Source organism: Passer domesticus, chromosome 10, assembly GCF_036417665.1.
Source record: "Passer domesticus isolate bPasDom1 chromosome 10, bPasDom1.hap1, whole genome shotgun sequence".
NCBI classification, from domain to species: domain Eukaryota; kingdom Metazoa; phylum Chordata; class Aves; order Passeriformes; family Passeridae; genus Passer; species Passer domesticus.
Genome location: NC_087483.1, coordinates 41,996,784 through 42,014,969, shown reverse-complemented (window position 1 = coordinate 42,014,969; position 18,186 = coordinate 41,996,784). Strand labels below are relative to the sequence as shown.

At 40.7% G+C, this 18,186-nt stretch overlaps 1 protein-coding gene across 1 annotated transcript in view; it reads left to right on the top strand.

Annotated features, from left to right (window-relative positions):
* NEB (nebulin) overlaps positions 1-18,186 on the top strand; it is a 97,113-nt gene that overhangs the window by 7,777 nt on the left and 71,150 nt on the right. The window contains exons 8-40 of the mRNA XM_064435573.1: positions 523-627; positions 805-912; positions 1,312-1,428; positions 2,063-2,164; positions 2,246-2,353; positions 2,448-2,552; positions 2,942-3,040; positions 3,270-3,374; positions 3,928-4,035; positions 4,518-4,829; positions 5,317-5,523; positions 6,220-6,324; positions 6,443-6,550; positions 6,704-7,015; positions 7,404-7,610; positions 7,893-7,997; positions 8,600-8,707; positions 8,913-9,224; positions 9,414-9,620; positions 10,046-10,150; positions 10,951-11,058; positions 12,035-12,346; positions 12,541-12,744; positions 13,201-13,305; positions 13,646-13,753; positions 14,184-14,495; positions 14,813-15,016; positions 15,370-15,474; positions 15,570-15,677; positions 16,583-16,894; positions 17,187-17,390; positions 17,744-17,848; positions 17,944-18,051. Of these exons, the coding sequence (XP_064291643.1) occupies positions 523-627; positions 805-912; positions 1,312-1,428; positions 2,063-2,164; positions 2,246-2,353; positions 2,448-2,552; positions 2,942-3,040; positions 3,270-3,374; positions 3,928-4,035; positions 4,518-4,829; positions 5,317-5,523; positions 6,220-6,324; positions 6,443-6,550; positions 6,704-7,015; positions 7,404-7,610; positions 7,893-7,997; positions 8,600-8,707; positions 8,913-9,224; positions 9,414-9,620; positions 10,046-10,150; positions 10,951-11,058; positions 12,035-12,346; positions 12,541-12,744; positions 13,201-13,305; positions 13,646-13,753; positions 14,184-14,495; positions 14,813-15,016; positions 15,370-15,474; positions 15,570-15,677; positions 16,583-16,894; positions 17,187-17,390; positions 17,744-17,848; positions 17,944-18,051 (5,340 nt within the window). The remainder of the gene's footprint in view (positions 1-522; positions 628-804; positions 913-1,311; positions 1,429-2,062; positions 2,165-2,245; positions 2,354-2,447; positions 2,553-2,941; positions 3,041-3,269; positions 3,375-3,927; positions 4,036-4,517; positions 4,830-5,316; positions 5,524-6,219; positions 6,325-6,442; positions 6,551-6,703; positions 7,016-7,403; positions 7,611-7,892; positions 7,998-8,599; positions 8,708-8,912; positions 9,225-9,413; positions 9,621-10,045; positions 10,151-10,950; positions 11,059-12,034; positions 12,347-12,540; positions 12,745-13,200; positions 13,306-13,645; positions 13,754-14,183; positions 14,496-14,812; positions 15,017-15,369; positions 15,475-15,569; positions 15,678-16,582; positions 16,895-17,186; positions 17,391-17,743; positions 17,849-17,943; positions 18,052-18,186) is intronic.

Here is an 18,186-nt window from a genome sequence, read left to right as displayed (position 1 = left end):
AGCATTGGAGGAGTTTTATTTTTTATGGAAAGTAATGCAACTGTGGCTGAAAATGTCCCTGGAACACCTGAGTCAAAACGCAGGCAGGTGTTTTGTTGTTAGAAAAACTCTATAAACTTTTAATCCTTGATTTCTGTGAGCTTGAGTAAATAACAGAAATCATAAATACCAGGTAATTAAAGGGGTTTGCTTGTAACCAGTTCCAGCAGCAATCCCAGTAAATTCTGATTTAATGGGCAATATCCTGATATTATGTGGCCAGGGAGAAAACAGAACTGAAGGAATATGTTAGAGATGATTTGTTTATCCTTTTTAGGTCAGGGAAGGTACTAAGAGAAATAACACTGAAATGGTTTGGCCAAATCATATTTAAGGTGTTTTTGACCATAAGTGCTAAAATAGTTATAAGGCAGGCATCAATTATGAAGCAGCTTTAAAAAGACAGCTTTGGAAAATGAATCTGTCAGGTGAAAATGGAGCTGTGTCTTGGAGATTAAATTTTATTGTTTTGTTTCCTTATAGGTTATTTACCATGAGGACTATAAAAACAAAGTCAAAGGCAAGTGGAGTCAAACTCCGTGCTATGATGTGGCAGTTGCAAAAATGAATGCAGAAAATCTAAGTATGGTGAGTGAATCCTGCAGAAAATCTTCAACAGCTTTATCCCTATTTATGTTCATTTGGAAAATACTGAACCTCCATTTGTGGCATTGCTTATTTCCTAAATAATCCCTGTTGTAGGTGTCTAATTTACAATTAAATGTAATTAATGTGTTGTTTTCTGTCTGTCTCTGTTCCTAACAGAGGAAATACCAGGAAGACTTTGAAAACATGAAAGACCAAATCTACTTCATGCAGACTGAAACTCCAGAATATGAAGCCAACAAACGAGCTTCAGAAAACGTCAGCAAGGTGAGGGAGCTGAGTGCCACCTGCTCAGCTTGGGAGCAGCTCTGAACTCACACAAGTTTGTGCTGAAATTCTTTTGGCAAGACCGTTCATGGTCGTTTGCCACCATAAGTTAAATAACAGGGCCATTTTTCATGGAAAGCTGAAGATTATATCATAGAATAGATTCATATCACAGGATGGTTTGGGTGGGAAGGGACCTTAAAGACCACCCAGTGCCACCCTGCCATGGGCAGGGACACCTTCCCCTGTCCCAGGGAGCTCCAAGTCCTGTCCAGCCTGGCCTTGAACATTTCCAGGCATAGGGCAGCCACAGCTGCTCTGGGCAATCACACAGGTTAGTGAGCATTTGGCTTTCAATAGTGATTTTGAAACCTCATTTTTTATTTTTATTCTTTCAAGTTCAAATACAGAGCAGACTATGAGAAGAAGAAAGCTATTGCAGATTATAATGTGCTCCCTGCTACAGAGAACCCATTGCTGAAGCAATTAAAAACTGCAGGAAATATTCTGAGTGATGTGAGTATTATCAGTGTGCAGCTACATCATTTTCAGTCTTGTACCAGAAGCCACACTCACCATTTCTTCACAAGGCTTCTCCTTTGTAGTATTTTTTGTTTTGTAGACCCATATTTGTAATGAGATAGCACCAGAACAATTCAGGTAAAGAATGAATTCTCCATAGATGGGTGTAGCAACAGCAGTGGTACATGGATAGTTAATTTGTGGATAGTTCATTTAGATCCTTGTGGATAAAGAATCACAAAAGGACAGTTCTTCCCTTATTGTTTTAAGGAATTTCAGCTAATAATGATAATATATGTGGTGCTTTATATAATATCTTTATATTATATTCTGGTTATTCACTGTAACGGTATTCTCAATTCCTCTTTTATTTGTATGGAAAGAAATTGAATATTTCTCAGTGTTAGAAGTCCAAAAATCATTAGACAGACCTTTCTGTCTTCCCTTACAAAACTAAAAAAAGTTATTTTTAAAGACCATTGGACAAACAGTGCCATCTGTTTCTCAGTCCTGTGGGAAAGCTTTTTTTTTTGGAACCGTTTCTCTGTTTCACTCTTGTCATTTTTAACATGGTGGGGGTGACTTGCAGTGAAGTCTCCTGCATGATCTGGTATATTTTGATTTGCAGAAATTATACAAAGAAGCCTATGAACAGTCCAGAGGAAACAAGATGAATTACTGTGAGACACCCAAGTTCCAGACTGATGCTGCTCTGAAGAACTTTAGTGATGTAGGTATTTCACTTGGGGCTTATCCTTCAGTACTTACCCCCTTGATTCCTTTTGCCTCTCACTCATGGTTATTTTGGCAGGTTAAATATAAAGATGCATATCAGAAGAATATTTTGGGGCACTACTTGGGCAGCTTTGAGGACCCACATCAAATCCACTGCATGAAGGTTGAAGCTATGAAAAGTGATGTAAGTGTGGCAATGGTTCTGTTTTCCCCATCACTCTGGCAGTTCAGACAAAGCTCACTTGTGGTTCCTTACTGAATGTTGCTCTTGTTCCTAGAAAAATTACAAAGCAGATTATGAGGAGGAAAAGACAAAGTGCTACTTCCCTCAGACCATAACTCAAGAGTATGAAGCAATCAAGAAGTTGGAGCAATGTAAAGATGTGAGTACAGGGCAGCAGTTGTTCACCATAGAATAATTAACTGAGTGATCCCTGGTAGCATCAATGATTCTGAGTTTGGCCTCATTGCCATATGTGACTTTAAAGGAAAAATAAAAATCTTAATCTCTATTTTAGGGCCTTTTGTGACATCTAGTGATCAAAACAGATATAGCACAATCCTTTTTATAACAAATAAACCCATAAAATGAGAGCAGTAGTACCAAAATGAAGAATGAACCTCAAGCATTCACCTGCTTAAATCAATATTTTTTCAAATTAATATTTTAAAAGTACTTAATTTATTAATAATTTAATTTGTTTTAACAATACTTGGAAAATACTTTATATTATATGTGTTTTCTACAAATATTTTTTTAATCTTCTTTCAGTACACCTACAAAAAGCATCCTGATCAAACTAAATTCACTTCAGTGACTGACTCTCCAGTACAGAAACAAGCAGAGATCAACAGCAAACAGCTGAGTGATGTAAGTAAACTTTGGAAACACTGACATTCCCAATTTCTGCCCTGTGCTCACCTTCACTTCATCCTCCAGCTTTAAGAGCACTCCTGAAATAATTGTGTAGGTGTCTGTATGTATTTACAATTTTATTCCAGCAAAACATCCCCTGGAAATCAGATTTTTTTAAAATAGTTTTTCAATTCACAGTCTATAAATTGGGCTGCTAAATATTTTCCTTTATTTTTCTTTGCAGATATTGTATAAATCCAAAGGGGAAGAAATTATTCACAAGTACCACCTCCCTCCTGATGTGCCCCAGTTCATCCAGGCTAGAGTTAATGCCTACAACATCAGTGATGTGAGTACATTTTGAATTTCAACACCATGAAGCTCTCCACTGATGGTATCAGTTTTATTGCCTTTGTGATGTTAAATTTTTTGGTGGCACTGTCAGCTTTCCAGGAATGAGATAAAAACCAACATCTCCCTTAATAGCCTTGGAATTTTAATAGGCTGGCTGGACTGATAAAAAAAATCAGCCAGGCTGCTTTCTCTAGTTCCTTTGGAGCACAGAGGCTGAATTTGAAGCTAACAGGAAAAAATTTCTGACGGTTCAGTCTAGTGAAAAAGGGTTTTGCATAAGAAAGGCCAAAAAGGCCACTGATAGAGTTGTTCTAAATAAAAAGTGTAAAAATGCTTGTGAAATTCATGACATCTTTGTAGTAGATTTGTTTATTATAATAGAACTGTAGTTTGTGTACAGGTTAACATTTTTTCCTTGAGATTACATGGACAAAACTGGGTATTTTAATTCCTGTAATAAAGTCTCCTATAATAAGAACGTGGGCTTAAACTCTTTATTAGAATGGCTATTCCTGACACTGCAAACTCTTCCCTTTTTTCCCTCCAAGGCTAACTACAAAGCAGACTGGAAGAAAACCCTTGCCAAAGGCTATGATCTGAAACCAGATGCCATTCCAATTATTGCTGCTAAAGCTTCTCGGAATATTGCAAGTGATGTAAGTAGGATTTACATCCAGTAGAACACATACCTCTCCTGCATTTCATTATTTGTTTATTACCTGTTCTGGAGACCTGTACTCCTGCTTTAGCAAAAGGTCACAAGCGATTCAAACATCCCTAATTGAATATTGGGATATTGGATTGTTTGGTGAGGTTGTTCTGTAATTTATTATTATCATAGTCTTAATTAAAAGCTGAATGTCCCTGGGAGTTGCAAGCCTGCATCAATGACAGTGGTGAGGGAGGGCTTGCAGCTACAGGTGTGGATTGAAATATGTACCAGGTGTCAAGACAAGCTGAAAAATCCAATAATCCTCTTCTTTTTTTGACCTAAATAATCCTGTGCTGTCGTAAAAACCATTTATGAGGTTCCAGAATGAACTGCAGCATTAGTACTTTGAAACTTAGTGTTCTAAACCCATCCAAAGTGTGTTTTCCCTTTCCCAAGTGGGTAAAGCTGTTTTTCCTTTGTCTCTAGTACAAGTACAAGGAATCCTACGAGAAAGACAAAGGCAAACAGGTCGGGTTCCGGAGCCTGCAGGATGATCCCAAACTTGTTCACTACATGAACGTGGCCAAAATCCAATCGGATCGGGAATACAAGAAGGATTATGAAGTCACCAAGACCAAATATCACACTCCTCTGGATATGTTCAGCGTGACAGCTGCCAAGAAAGCCCAGGAAGTGGTGACAAACACTGGCTATAAGCAGCCAATTCACAATTACACCCTCCTGCCTGATTCTGTGAACCTGGAGCTCTCCAAAAATGTGATGCAGCTTCAGAGTGATGTATGTCACCAAGAATCAGCTCCATTTTTAATTCTCATCATGACTTCATGGCATCATTAATGTTTTAAGGCTAAAAAATTAATTTTTATAATCCAATATATATTATATTGGATTATCAGTAGGTTGGGATGTAAGTGACTGGTCTGGAACCATTCGTTTTCCAAACATTATCAGAATTATGTGCACCTGTTAAGTTATAGGAAACTTACCTAGCAAGTAACAACTTTTTTTTATATCTCTCCATATTTGGCATATTCCCAGCAAATGAGCATGTTTTACTAATTGTTGTAGATTTTGTAGTAAGATTTTAATTATTGTCATTTTATTTCTCTTAAATACTGACTCTATAATACTTAAATTTTAATTCAATCTAAATTGCCCCTCAAAAAGGAATGTCCAGGGGAAGTTTTAAGGCTTTACCTGTTTTATGTGTATAGACACTCAATTTTCTTGCCTCACTGTGTTTTTCTTGTTTACTTTTGAATAGAATCTGTACAAATCTGACTTCAATAACTGGCTGAAAGGAGTTGGCTGGGTCCCAATTCAGTCACTGGATGTAGAAAAGGCCAAGAAAGCCACGGAGATTCTCAGTGAGAAGAAATACCGCCAGCATCCCGACCAGCTCAAGTTCTCCATCCCCATGGATGCCATGGAACAAGTGCTGGCAAAGCAAAATGCCAAGACCATGAACAAGGTGGGGAGCTGCTGGATTGACCCAAAGTTTGGCTCTTTGTCTTGCAAAGTTGTGGGGCAAGGTGCATTCCCACTGGAATTATTAAAATTTCCAGTGCGTGGGGTAGTTCCTTGAGTAAGACTGGGCACTGAGACATCATGGTGAGTCTCTGACTGTTCATAATTAAGGGAGATTTTGTTTTCTGTTTCTAAAGATTAAAGATTTCTTTTCCAGATTTATAATGCTTTGATAATCCTTTTTCTGTAGGACGTATTCACAATAAGTGAACTGCAGAAAACCTGGAATCCTGTCAGTTTTGTACAAGTATCCTGGAAAGTGGTGTTCTTTACACTTGTCTCTAGTTATCCAGGATACAACTGCCTTTATTCCTTGTTTTCCATGGAAAGAATGTCTGTGAAAATAAGTTCTGCTTCCCGTTAATGCAGGGAAGAACACAGATTGGAAACTTCCAGCTTCAATATTTATTAATTATCATTAATTATATTAAAAATTATCAAAACATACTTTGCAAATTTCTTACAATACTAAAGAAAGGAGGAAGATAACGTTGCTCCTCAGCAGCTCTGTGAAGGCTATTTCTGGTGCCAATAATATTTCTAGGAAATACTATTTATCGCAAACGAGTAGAACAAAAGCAAACTCTTATTTTATGAGTTCAGTGCCTTTTCAGTGCTAACAATTCCTTTGTAATTGCAGAGGCTGTACACAGACAAGTGGAACAAAGAGAAGACCAGCATTCATGTGATGCCAGACACCCCAGAAATCCTGCAGTGCAAAGTGAACCAGATGACCATGAGCGATGTGAGTTGCTGTGCTCACGCTGGGCCTCCAGTGCCTCGCTGTCATTTTAATGCCTTCTTTGAAAATGTTTAACTTCAGAGTTCTGCCTTCATGACACCTGTTCTCTTTCACAACTTAGAAACTTTACAAAGCTGGATGGGAGGAGGACAAGAAGAAGGGTTATGACTTGCAGCCAGATGCAATTCCAATAAAAGCAGCCAAGAGCTCCAGGGACATCGCGAGCGATGTGAGTCTGGTTGTGTGATACCATTCCGTGACTTGATGTAAATTGAATTATTAAACCTGAGATCTTGTGATCTGTTTTTTCAGTGATAAAGCAGAGCTTAATACTGCATTTTTAATTGAGGTTTTTGCTGTTCTTTCTCTTTCCTGCTCTCAGTATAAATACAAACTGGCCTATGAGAAGGCCAAAGGGAAGCACATCGGCTTCCGCAGCCTGGAGGACGACCCCAAGCTGGTGCACTTCATGCAGGTGGCCAAGATGCAATCTGACAGAGAGTACAAAAAGGGTTATGAGAAGGCCAAGACTAACTTCCACACTCCAGTTGACATGGTCAGTGTGGTGGCAGCTAAGAAAGCTCAGGAAGTGGCTACAAATGCAAACTACAAGAACTTAATCCACACCTACAATGTCCTGCCAGATGCTATGAGCATTGAATTGGCCAAAAACATGATGCAGTTACAAAGTGATGTAAGTAAGAAGTTCTTCAGCCTCTGCATTGTGAATACAAAGATGCTTAGTTTATGAAAAAACATCGTAAGATAAATAGTATTATTTTGTTAGTGGAATTAGGCCAGGTGTCTATGAAAATATAGTAAATTATACAAGTTTTTCAACAATTACAGCAGCTTTGTCTTTCCTAGACTCTGAAATATTTCATTACTGAATTTGAGCTTAGAAATAAGCAATTTTATGAATATTTACTCCACCAGGCTTTTCAGGAGCAATAGTGAGCAATAGTTATGTGCAGACCAAGACAGGAAAAGCTTCACTTTTCCTTAATACATTTTGTCTTGTACTTCCAAATTTATAGCTATTTTATGCTTCATACTGGTTTTTATCTACTTTCTGCCTGCAGAATCAATACAAAGCAGAGTATGACGAGACTATGAAGGGTGTTGGGTGGCTCCCACTGGGCTCCCTGGAAGCTGAGAAGAACAAAAAAGCCACAGAAATTTTGAGTGAGAAGAAATATCGCCAGCATCCAGACAAGCTGAAGTACTCTGTTCCTATGGATTCCATGAACATGGTCTTGGCTTTAAATAATGCCAAAATCATGGATGAGGTAAGAAAGTGCTCATCAGAATTCATTTCAGAAGTGGGCAACAATCTACATCTGATTTAATAGTCAATCCTATTGTATGCAGAGCTTTAGAAAACATGATTTTATTTTGTAGCTAATGAATGTGCTTTAAGTGCTAAAATAAAAAGATAAATGTTGCTCTGGTGGTAGTAACACATCATTGTCAAGGCAGTTTGGATGTCAAGTGGAAAATAGTATTTTAAATTGTTTTATTTAATAATAACAACAGATGTTGAGGTCTCTAATTTATTTTAATCCTTCCAGCACAAGTACAAACAAGCCTGGGAAGAAGACAAAAAGAAAATCCACATCACCCCAGATATTCCACAGATTGCTTTAGCAAAAGCAAATGCCTTCAACTTAAGTGAAGTGAGTATTGTTTGTAGGGCCATGACCTTGCTCTTGTTTTTTGATTAGGAATAAGTGAGATGAGAGCATGCAAAAGTCTCACCTTGCTAACCTGTAGTAATTTTACAAAACCTATTAATTTTCCTTTTCCCTGCTTCCTTTCCCAAAATTAGATACCCAGAATTGCCAAGAAAAAGCCATGTTTATAGTCAGGTTGTGAAGTGTTCATGCAGACCATTAAAATATGACATTTGCTAACAAAATAGAGTAGACTTTGAGTACTATTCATGTTTGTTACTGTATTTATTATTTTATTATTGATTACTTTATTTCCCCATGCACAAAGTTTTGTACAAAGTTCAAAATGTAGGTAGCACCTGTATTTTTGGTAAAAGATGACATTATAGACCGGTTCTGTTAAACACTTGTTAAATCTGCATATGCTAAATAAAGTAGTGCTAGTAATTATGCACATCTGCAATGTGGGCAGAAATAGACATTTTTATCTCTTTTTATTTTTCAAGGTGATGTCCTCATAGATGTAACTTTTCACCAATACTTGTGCATGTGGAAAACATGTAAAGTTTTGCTTTTTTAAAAGATGTTTGTTTTTCTTATTGCAGAAAATGTACAGATCTTCATTTGAAGAAACTAGGAAGAAAGGATATGATCTCAGGGCTGATGCTATTCCTGTCAAAGCTGCCAAGGCTTCCAGGGATATTGCCAGTGATGTAAGTTCTTGGGAGAAAAAATGGGCAGGGACAGCTTCCACTATCCCAGGGTGCTCCAACTGCCCATAGTCACTTCCAGGAATCCAGGGGCAGCCACAGCTTCTCTGGGTACCCTGTGCCAGGGCCTCCCCACCCTCATAAAGAAGAATTTTTCCTTAATTTCAAATCTAAATGAATCAAAGTCTCTGTTTCTGTTCTCTTCCAGTATAAATACAAATTAGGGTATGAGCAAGACAAGGGGAAACTCGTTGGCTTCCGCAGCCTCCAGGATGATCCCAAACTCGTCCATTGCATGCAAGTGGCCAAGATGCAGTCAGACAGGGAGTACAAGAAGGCCTATGAGGCGAGCAAGACTCATTACCAGACCCCTTCTGATGCCCTCAGCGTGGTGGCAGCCAAGGAGGCCCAGGACCGTGTCACCAACACCAACTACAAGCGCCTGATCCACCAGTACATGCTCCTGCCAGATGCAATGAGTCTGGAGCTGTACAGGAACATGAATCAGATCCAAAGTGATGTAAGTTTTCTTGTGACTTTTGTTTTCACACCATGGCTGCAGTTTGGAAAGGACAGGGTTATTTTTTATGAGCTGTCTTCTTTTTGTGGCTTTTGTTTTTCCATCACGGCAGCATTTTGGAAATAACTGTTGTATTCTGTGTGAGCTGTTTGTACATTGTCAGCCTTGCTTTTGTGTCTTGTTTGGCAGAATGAGTACAAGCAGGATTACAAGGAGTGGTTCAGGGGGATTGGTTGGAGTCCCATTGGTTCTCTGGATGTGGAGAAATCGAAGAAGGCCACGGAGATTGCGAGCGATCGGAAGTACCGCCAGCACCCCAGCATGTTCCGCTTCACCAAACAGAACGATGCCATGGACCTGGTCCTTGCAAAGCAGAATGCAAACATCATGAACAAAGTGAGTATTTAGGGGAAAAGCCAGGCAGGCATTCACATCTCATCCATTCCAATAACCACTCTGTAAATCTCTGTCACGCCTTTATGTGGCAGCGCTCCCCTGGGAAAAACAGCTGTCACAGGCTCCTCTTTTTTCATCTTTTTTTTTCTCAATGAAATAGCATTGCTTAAAGAAATCTTTTCTCATTTTTCTGCAACCTCTATTCATCCCATTCTTTCGTAGAAATGACTGATCCTGAAAATCTTAATAGTTGGTTTTATTAGAAGCAAGACTGGACAATAATTCAGCTGATTTTGGGTTAGATTATTAATTAGTAAAATAAATCTGAGTCAGCACCTTCGCCTTTTTACTCTTCCATATTCAAATGGAAAGGTGAAAACCCTGTCATTTATATTAACACATCTGATATGACTTTCTGTCCATAGCATGCTTATACTGAAGCCTGGGAGAAGGATAAAACTCAGGTCCATGTGATGCCAGACACACCAGATATTCTCCAGGCCAAACAGAACAAGACAAACTACAGCCAGGTAGAGTATTTTTACACATCTTATCTACATTTTAAATTAATATCTACTGGAGATTTAGAACACAGGCAAGAATTTCATGTGGGTAATATTTTCAGAGTAAAATAAGTACCAGCTTCAGGCTAGCAAACTAACAGACTAAATTGCATTATAATGTGTGGAAAATATAAGTCGTGCTTTTGAAGTCTGGAAGTACATATTTCATACTCCATGCTTTGCATAGAATTCAGTCATGTTAAAAATTCCTTACTATAAAATTACAAGCTAATTGTGTATATTTTTAACATAACCTATGGGAAGAAGTAGATGCAGTGATTCCAGCTTTTGTCTCAGCTTTCAGATAGGAGAAAGTGACAATTGTGCCAGTAGAAAACACTCAGGCTTTGCTTTGCATCATTGCTCAGAGGCAAATCTTTGACTTAAGAATGCCTGTACTTTAAACCTACTGTGCACAAACTGACTTGACTGTCAAATGGCTTCATGAAAACCTTATTAAAATTTTGTTAAGGCAATCAAAAAGTGTTATCTCAATGTATGTGTTTCAAATTCTCCAGATATGTTTCAAATCAAGATAAGCTATAGTAGGAAGCTGCTGAATAGTGAAAAACTATTTAGTCCCTCTGCTAAGCTTTGGAAGACCAGCATTTCTTGTTTATCAGTTTCCCATTTCTCAGTTTCCATTCTAGCAGCCCTTGTCTCATAACTGAAGCCTGTGAGGTGACCAGAATTTGGATCATTAGTGTGTCTAAATAGCAGGTGACATACATATTACTGGTTTTAATTAATATTGTTTTCAATTTTAGAAACTCTACAAGCTTGGCTGGGAGGAAATGATAAAGAAAGGCTATGACCTCACACCTGAAGCCATGTCAGTGAAAGCTGCCAAAGCTTCAAGGGACATTGCAAGTGATGTAAGCAGCATTTTAACTCAATGTGACGCACACTGACCTGGTTGTTACAACTTAGACTCACAGTAACTTGAGATACACCTCGCTGCTAAGATGTGGCTTGGAGTCAAAACCAACTTTACTAACAAAACTCCTTCCTGAGCTGTTTTTGTCCAGTTTAGCAAGGGTTTCTCTGGCATCGTATCAGGTCCAAAGTTTGGTCCATTCATGGCTAGTCATAAAAAGGGAGGAGTTTTCTGCTCTTTGGGCTGCTTCATTTTCAGAGCAGCAGCGAATTTGGTCCAATTAGCTGAGCCCAGTGCATATCCAGAGAAATCCTCATTCATACAACTCTGAAACAGATGTGGTGACACATGGACTGCTGTTACCATAAATTGGTACAAATACAACTCCTGCATTTGTTTATTTTTATGGATGGAGAATTTAATAATTCTCTCAAAGCTAAGAACATATATAATAAAGAAGATAGTTTAATATTCATTAGGAAATGTTTTCCATGCATAAGTATCTTTGTATTTCATAATTTTTTGTTGTTGGTGATGTTATTCATCAAAATATTTCAGTGTGTCAGCATTAGGGAGTTCTGAGTCAGAGGGCACAGGAGACTATTCCTATTGCCACACTCCCTTCCTTTCCAAGGACTCTTTCTTTCCCAGGGAGAGCATTCACTGACACCAAATCATGCACATTAATCAAGGGGCTGCTAAAACTTTACGTGAGAGCCCATAACAAGTTGCTTATTTATAGAATCACAAAATGGTTTGAGTTGGAAGGGACAGCAAGGATTATTCAGTTCCACCCTTTCTGTGGGCAGGGCCACACTCCACTATCCCAGATTGCTCCAAGCCCCACCCAATCTGGCCTTAGACACTTCCAGGGGTAATTTCTTGAGGAACATTAAGATGAGGGAATACACTGGTGTTTTGTCACTTACATGTTTGTCACTGTGGTCTGAGTGGTGCCACCTTTGCCATTGCAGTTCAAGTACAAAGAAGGATACCGCAAGCAGCAGGGACATCACATCGGGTTCCGCAGCCTGCAGGATGACCCCAAGATGTTGTGGTCCATGCAAGTAGCTAAAATGCAGAGTGAGAGGGAGTACAAGAAAGACTTTGAAAAGTGGAAGACCAAGTTTAATATGCCTGTGGATATGCTGGGCTTCCTTCTGGCCAAGAAGTGTCAGGAGCTGGTCAGTGATGTGGACTACAAACATATACTGCACCGCTGGACTTGTCTGCCAGACCAGGTCGATGTCATCGAGGCAAAGAGGGTCAACGAGCTGCAGAGTGATGTAAGCTCCCTCTGGGTTTAATTCACTTATTCCCATGTAAAATAATTATTGCTGATTGGAAAGCATTTTTGATGGCTCACTTTTGATATCAGCATATATCAGATTGGAGCTAAACTGCCAGTTAGACTTTTCGTAGGGTTTAATCAATGAACAGTGAAATAATCTGCTATGGTTTTGATTTTCACCCTCAACAGAACCTGTATAAGTCGGATCTACAGTGGCTCAGAGGCATTGGATGGAGTCCTTTGGGGTCTCTGGAAGCTGAAAAGAACAAGAAAGCTTCTGAAATACTGAGTGACAAGAAGTACAGGCAGCACCCAGACACTATTAAGTTCACAAGTATCCCGGATGCCATGGATGTTGTTTTGGCAAAATCTAATGCCAAAAATAGAAGTGATGTAAGTTGCCTCTAGAGACAGAGCACAGGATTCAATAAATGAATAAAATAATATACATTTTAAAAACAATCTCTGGTTCAGAACATGCACTTAAAATATCCAGATAGCAGGTGTTTATAGTCAGGGCCTCACTGCTTTTTGTGCCTTGTTCATAATATGGAGATATTGAGCACTGATAATTTATTCAGTATAACTGCAAATAAGACCTCTAGTAAGCAGTATGTAAATATATTGTTTCAATGCTGTTTCCTTGGCATTACATGGATGTAAAGAAGAAAAAAGGTTGTATTTCAGTAAGAAGTCATTGTATTATTTAATTTTGCTATCTTATTTTGTTTACATCCCTAATTCTGCTTAGTATATTTTTCTTTGCTAATTTAGAGAAAATTGAACTAAAATTACTGCTGTGCAGGTGAATCTCGGATCAGACCAGGTTTTTGTTTGTGTCTTTTTCAGATACTCTACAAGGAAGCTTGGAACAAGGACAAGACTAAGATTCACATCATGCCTGATACACCTGAAATTTTGTTGGCTAAATCAAACTTGGTTAACACAAGTGATGTAAGTTTGCATTTGAAACTGGGTATAGAGAACCACAGGGTTGTATTATTCACCTCTACAGAAAGCTCTGGGAATAATTTAGATTAATATATTTGCTAAAACAAAATTTTGATCTTCAATAAAATAATCAGGAAACATTTAAATTGTAATATTAAAATATTTAATATCCAAGGGTACAAAATACCTGTCATTAATAGCAAGGCATGGAGTTTAATTTAATTAAGTAAACTGTGTGAAACCCATGCTTTCTTTTCAATAGTTGGAGGTGGAAAGTTGTAGCACTGAAAAACTCTCTAGAGACTTTTATCTGCATTAATTCCTTTGAATCCTTCTCTAACAGAAACGTTACAAGGTAGGATATGAAGAGCTGAAGAAGAAAGGCTACGACCTCCCTCCTGATGCCATCCCTCTCCAGACAGCCAAGGCATCCCGAGACATAGCCAGTGAGGTGGGTCTTGCAGAGGGAACATCAGAGTGGGGCACAGAGGGGGCACATAATCTTGGAGAAAAGTAGTTTCTATTTAACAGGAGGAGATATGTAAAATTTTAATACCGTGGTGTTGCTGCCTACCTCAAAGCTTGTATAATTCTTAATGGTGTACAGCTAATTAAATTAAATACATAATAGAAATTAAATTTTTATTATTTATTAAATTAATAAATAATATAAAGATGAGAGTATTTGGCTATGAAGAATTCCATAATATCTCCTGGATGTTATAACAAATGCTAAAAACTTTGGGCAAAAAGAGAAGCAAGTTAACATATGTTAGATTCAAAATTATTAACGACTGTATTAACAACGGAGAAACTGAAATAACATCTTGGAAAGAAGTGGTAATTGTTGTTTCTATTGTTCTGTTTCTGTGTTCAATTAGTACAAATACAAAACCGCATACAGAAAACAGCTGGGCCACCACATTGGGGCCAGGAACATTGAGGACGACCCCAAGATGATGTGGTCAATGCACGTGGCCAAGATCCAGAGTGACAGGGAGTACAAGAAGGACTTTGAGAAATCCAAGACAAGATTCAGCAGCCCTGTGGACATGCTGGGAGTGGTGTTGGCCAAGAAGTGCCAGGAACTGGTCAGTGATGCCGATTACCGGCACCCTCTGCACCGCTGGACCTGCCTGCCAGACCAGAACGATGTTGTCCATGCCAAGACAGTGTATGACCTTCAGAGTGATGTGAGTTGTTCTTTACTGGCTGAGTGACAGCCTTGGGTTGTCTGTCCGGTATTCTGTTCTAGTTTTGAAGGAGGGGTCTGAGTGGCAGGGAAAGGGCAATGGAGTCAAGTTTTTTCTTATGGAGAACCAGCAGCTGGGAAAGACAAACACTGAGGGCAGTGGAGAGCCTTAGGGAATGGATCCAAACACTGAATGGGTGGCTGGTGGGTTGACCCAATGGAACATGTTCCATTAAGAAGAACATCCATTGGGAGAAGGTGGGATTTCTTGGAGCGAGGAGGTTGCTGAGCTGTTTGTGTCCATTCCTGCTCTTCCAGAACGTGTACAAGTCTGACCTGCAGTGGCTGAGGGGCATTGGCTGGTCCCCAATTGGATCACTGGACGTTGAGAAGAACAAGAGGGCGAGTGAGATCCTGAGTGACAAGAAGTATCGTCAGCACCCAGACACCCTCAAATTCACCAGCCTTCCTGACTCGATGCCCATGGTGCTGGCAAAGCATAACTCCAAAATCATGGATCAAGTGAGATTTCCTTGTGTTTGCATCACTGCTGAAGGAAATGAGCGCCTTCTGTCCCTGGATGTTGTTCTATGGCCTTCCATGGCCTGGGTTCTTCAAGAGGAATGCTGCATCCTCAAGCCCCAGGGATTTGTGTTCCTTGTTTGAGAGAAAACACTCTTTTTTTAGTGGTTGGAACAGTAATGGAGTGCAATGTGGAAAAGAGTGAAGCATTAGTAAGGTTTGGGAAAATGGCAGGAGTTTCTGGGGTAGTACAAAGTAGAGGCCTCTTGCTTTGGTCCACAGAGCTAATGTTCTAGTTGAGTTTGTTTCCCTAAAGCTGTGTGCTCTTGTTTCCTCTTGTCCTCCTTTTGCAGCGCTCGTACATCTCAGCCTGGGAGAAGGACAAAACCAGCATTCACATCATGCCAGACACCCCTGGGATCCTGCTGGCCCAGCAGAACAAAGTGAACTTCAGCGAGGTGGGTGGCTGCTGAGGGTGCAGTGTGTGTCCCTGGGCACTGCTGCTGTGTGCAGGCAGCAGCATTGTCTGAGGGCCTGGTGGTGTCTGTTGCAGAAACTGTACAAGCAGGCGATGGAGGAGGAGAAGAAGAAGGGCTACGACATGCGGGCGGATGCCATTCCCATCAAGTCTGCCAAAGCTTCCCGGGACATCGCCAGTGATGTGAGTGCCCAGCAGCCCTTGTGGCATACATTGTCACACAGGTGTCTCATGCTGGCAGTTGTACCCAGGCTTTGCAACTGAGCCAAATGGAGGCAACAAATCCGTTACCTGTCAGTGTCCTTCAGTTGTCCATCAAAGTTTTTGTTCACACTGTCCAGCTGTAGCTGTCCGTGCAAGTTGTGAGTGTGCAGTGTTGCAAGGGAAGGCCTAGGTGGTGTGGAAGAGTAGCTTGGAGCTGGGTGGTGGTCATAGCCCAAAGCAGGGTTCCTCCTGGGCTTGTGAGTGCATCTCCTTGTGCACACACCTGAGGTGTTGGGCTACCCTCAGCACGGACGTCTGTATGGTCTTGACTCTGCAACTGCACAGCTGAGCTGTGCATAAGGAAAGAAAACCCAAACCAAGTTTTCCTTTAAAAAGTAAAGCTGTATAAAGTAGCACAGTTTTTTGTTATTCTTAGGTATTAATACAAAATTGCATTCCTATATATGTTTGCTGTCTTTATTTAATCTTCCCCGTAACTCTCTGTGTAGTTACATTTTATTCCTATTCAGTTTGAGTTGATTTGGCCATTGTGCTTGAAGAAATGATTCTCTGTGTAGTGGGTATTTATGAACGTCACGTCTTTGGTATAGCTTTCATTATTTAGAGACTTTCCTTCCTCTCAGTTACTGACCAGTAGGTCTTAATATGTAGACCAGGGAGAGTCTTGGAAAATGTGAGTTTTATCAAAAGGATATTGTGTGGATTGTTTTCCAGCTGTACACTGTAGGTCATCAGCTGAAGCCTTTCACACTGTAAACTCTGTAGCTTCAGGTAATAAATTGGCTGGAGGTGATACCACAGGGGTAGCTAGGAATGTGAAAAAGCATAAAATAATACTCAGTGCATGCTGTTTTTTCCTGCAGTACAAGTACAAGGAAGGGTATCGCAAACAGCTGGGCCACCACATTGGGGCCAGGAACATTGAGGACGACCCCAAGATGATGTGGTCAATGCACGTGGCCAAGATCCAGAGTGACAGGGAGTACAAGAAAGCCTTTGAGAAGTCTAAGACCCACTTCAGCAGCCCTGTGGACATGCTGGGAGTGGTGTTGGCCAAGAAATGCCAGGAGCTGGTCAGCGATGCCGATTACCGGCACCCTCTGCACCGCTGGACCTGCCTGCCAGACCAGAACGATGTTGTCCATGCCAAGACAGTGTATGACCTTCAGAGTGATGTGAGTTGTTCTCTACTGGCTGTGTGACAGCCTTGGGTTGTCTGTCCTGTGTTCTTTCTACTGTTGGAGGAGGGGTCTGTGTGTCAGGGGAAGGAGAAACTAGTATTGGCAGGTCCTGGCTGCAGATGAAAATCGTATGAAGAGTTCTAGGAGATGGGTGCAGCCACTGAATGGGTGGCTGGTGGATTGACCCAGTGGAACGTGCTCCATTAATTGGAGCTTCCTGTGGTAGATGAGGTTGCTCTGAGTGAGGAGGTTGCTGACCTGGTTTTTTCCTTTCCTGTCCTTCCAGAACGTGTACAAGTCTGACCTGCAGTGGCTGAGGGGCATTGGCTGGTCCCCAATTGGATCATTGGATGCTGAGAAGAACAAGAGGGCGAGTGAGATCCTGAGTGACAAGAAGTATCGTCAGCACCCAGACACCCTCAAATTCACCAGCCTTCCTGACTCGATGCCCATGGTGTTGGCAAAGCACAACTCCAAAATCATGGACCAAGTGAGATTTCCTTGTGTTTGCATCACTGCTGAAGGAAATGAGCACCTTCTATCCCTAGATGTTGTTCTATGGCCTTCCATGGCCTGGGTTCTTCAAGGGGGATATTGCATCCTCTTGCCTCAGGGATTTGTGTTCCTTGTTTGAGATAAAACACTCTTTTGGAGCTGTAATGAGGTACAATGTTGAAAAGAAAATGGTGAAACATTAGAAAACTTTGGGAAAGCAAAGATGTTACTGGGTTAGTGCAAAGTACAGGCTCCTTGCTTTGGTTTGTGAACTTGATTTTTTCATTGAGTTTCATTGTCACTTGACAAACTCAAGTGTTTTTGTTTGCTCTTGTCCTCCTTTTGCAGCGCTCGTACATCTCAGCCTGGGAGAAGGACAAAACCAGCATTCACATCATGCCAGACACCCCTGGGATCCTGCTGGCCCAGCAGAACAAAGTGAACTTCAGCGAGGTGGGTGGCTGCTGAGGGTGCAGTGTGTGTCCCTGGGCACTGCTGCTGTGTGCAGGCAGCAGCGTTGTCTGAGGGCCTGGTGGTGTCTGTTGCAGAAACTGTACAAGCAGGCGATGGAGGAGGAGAAGAAGAAGGGCTACGACATGCGGGCAGATGCCATTCCCATCAAGTCTGCCAAAGCTTCCCGGGACATCGCCAGTGATGTGAGTGCCCAGCAGCCCTCGTGGCACACACTGGGACTGATTCTTTTCTCACTTTAAAATCTCTGTGGCTTCAGCTCTGTGTTTTGTGGAGGTGGTGTTGCAGGGGTCTTGGCCACATTAAAAGCCCTAAACTGA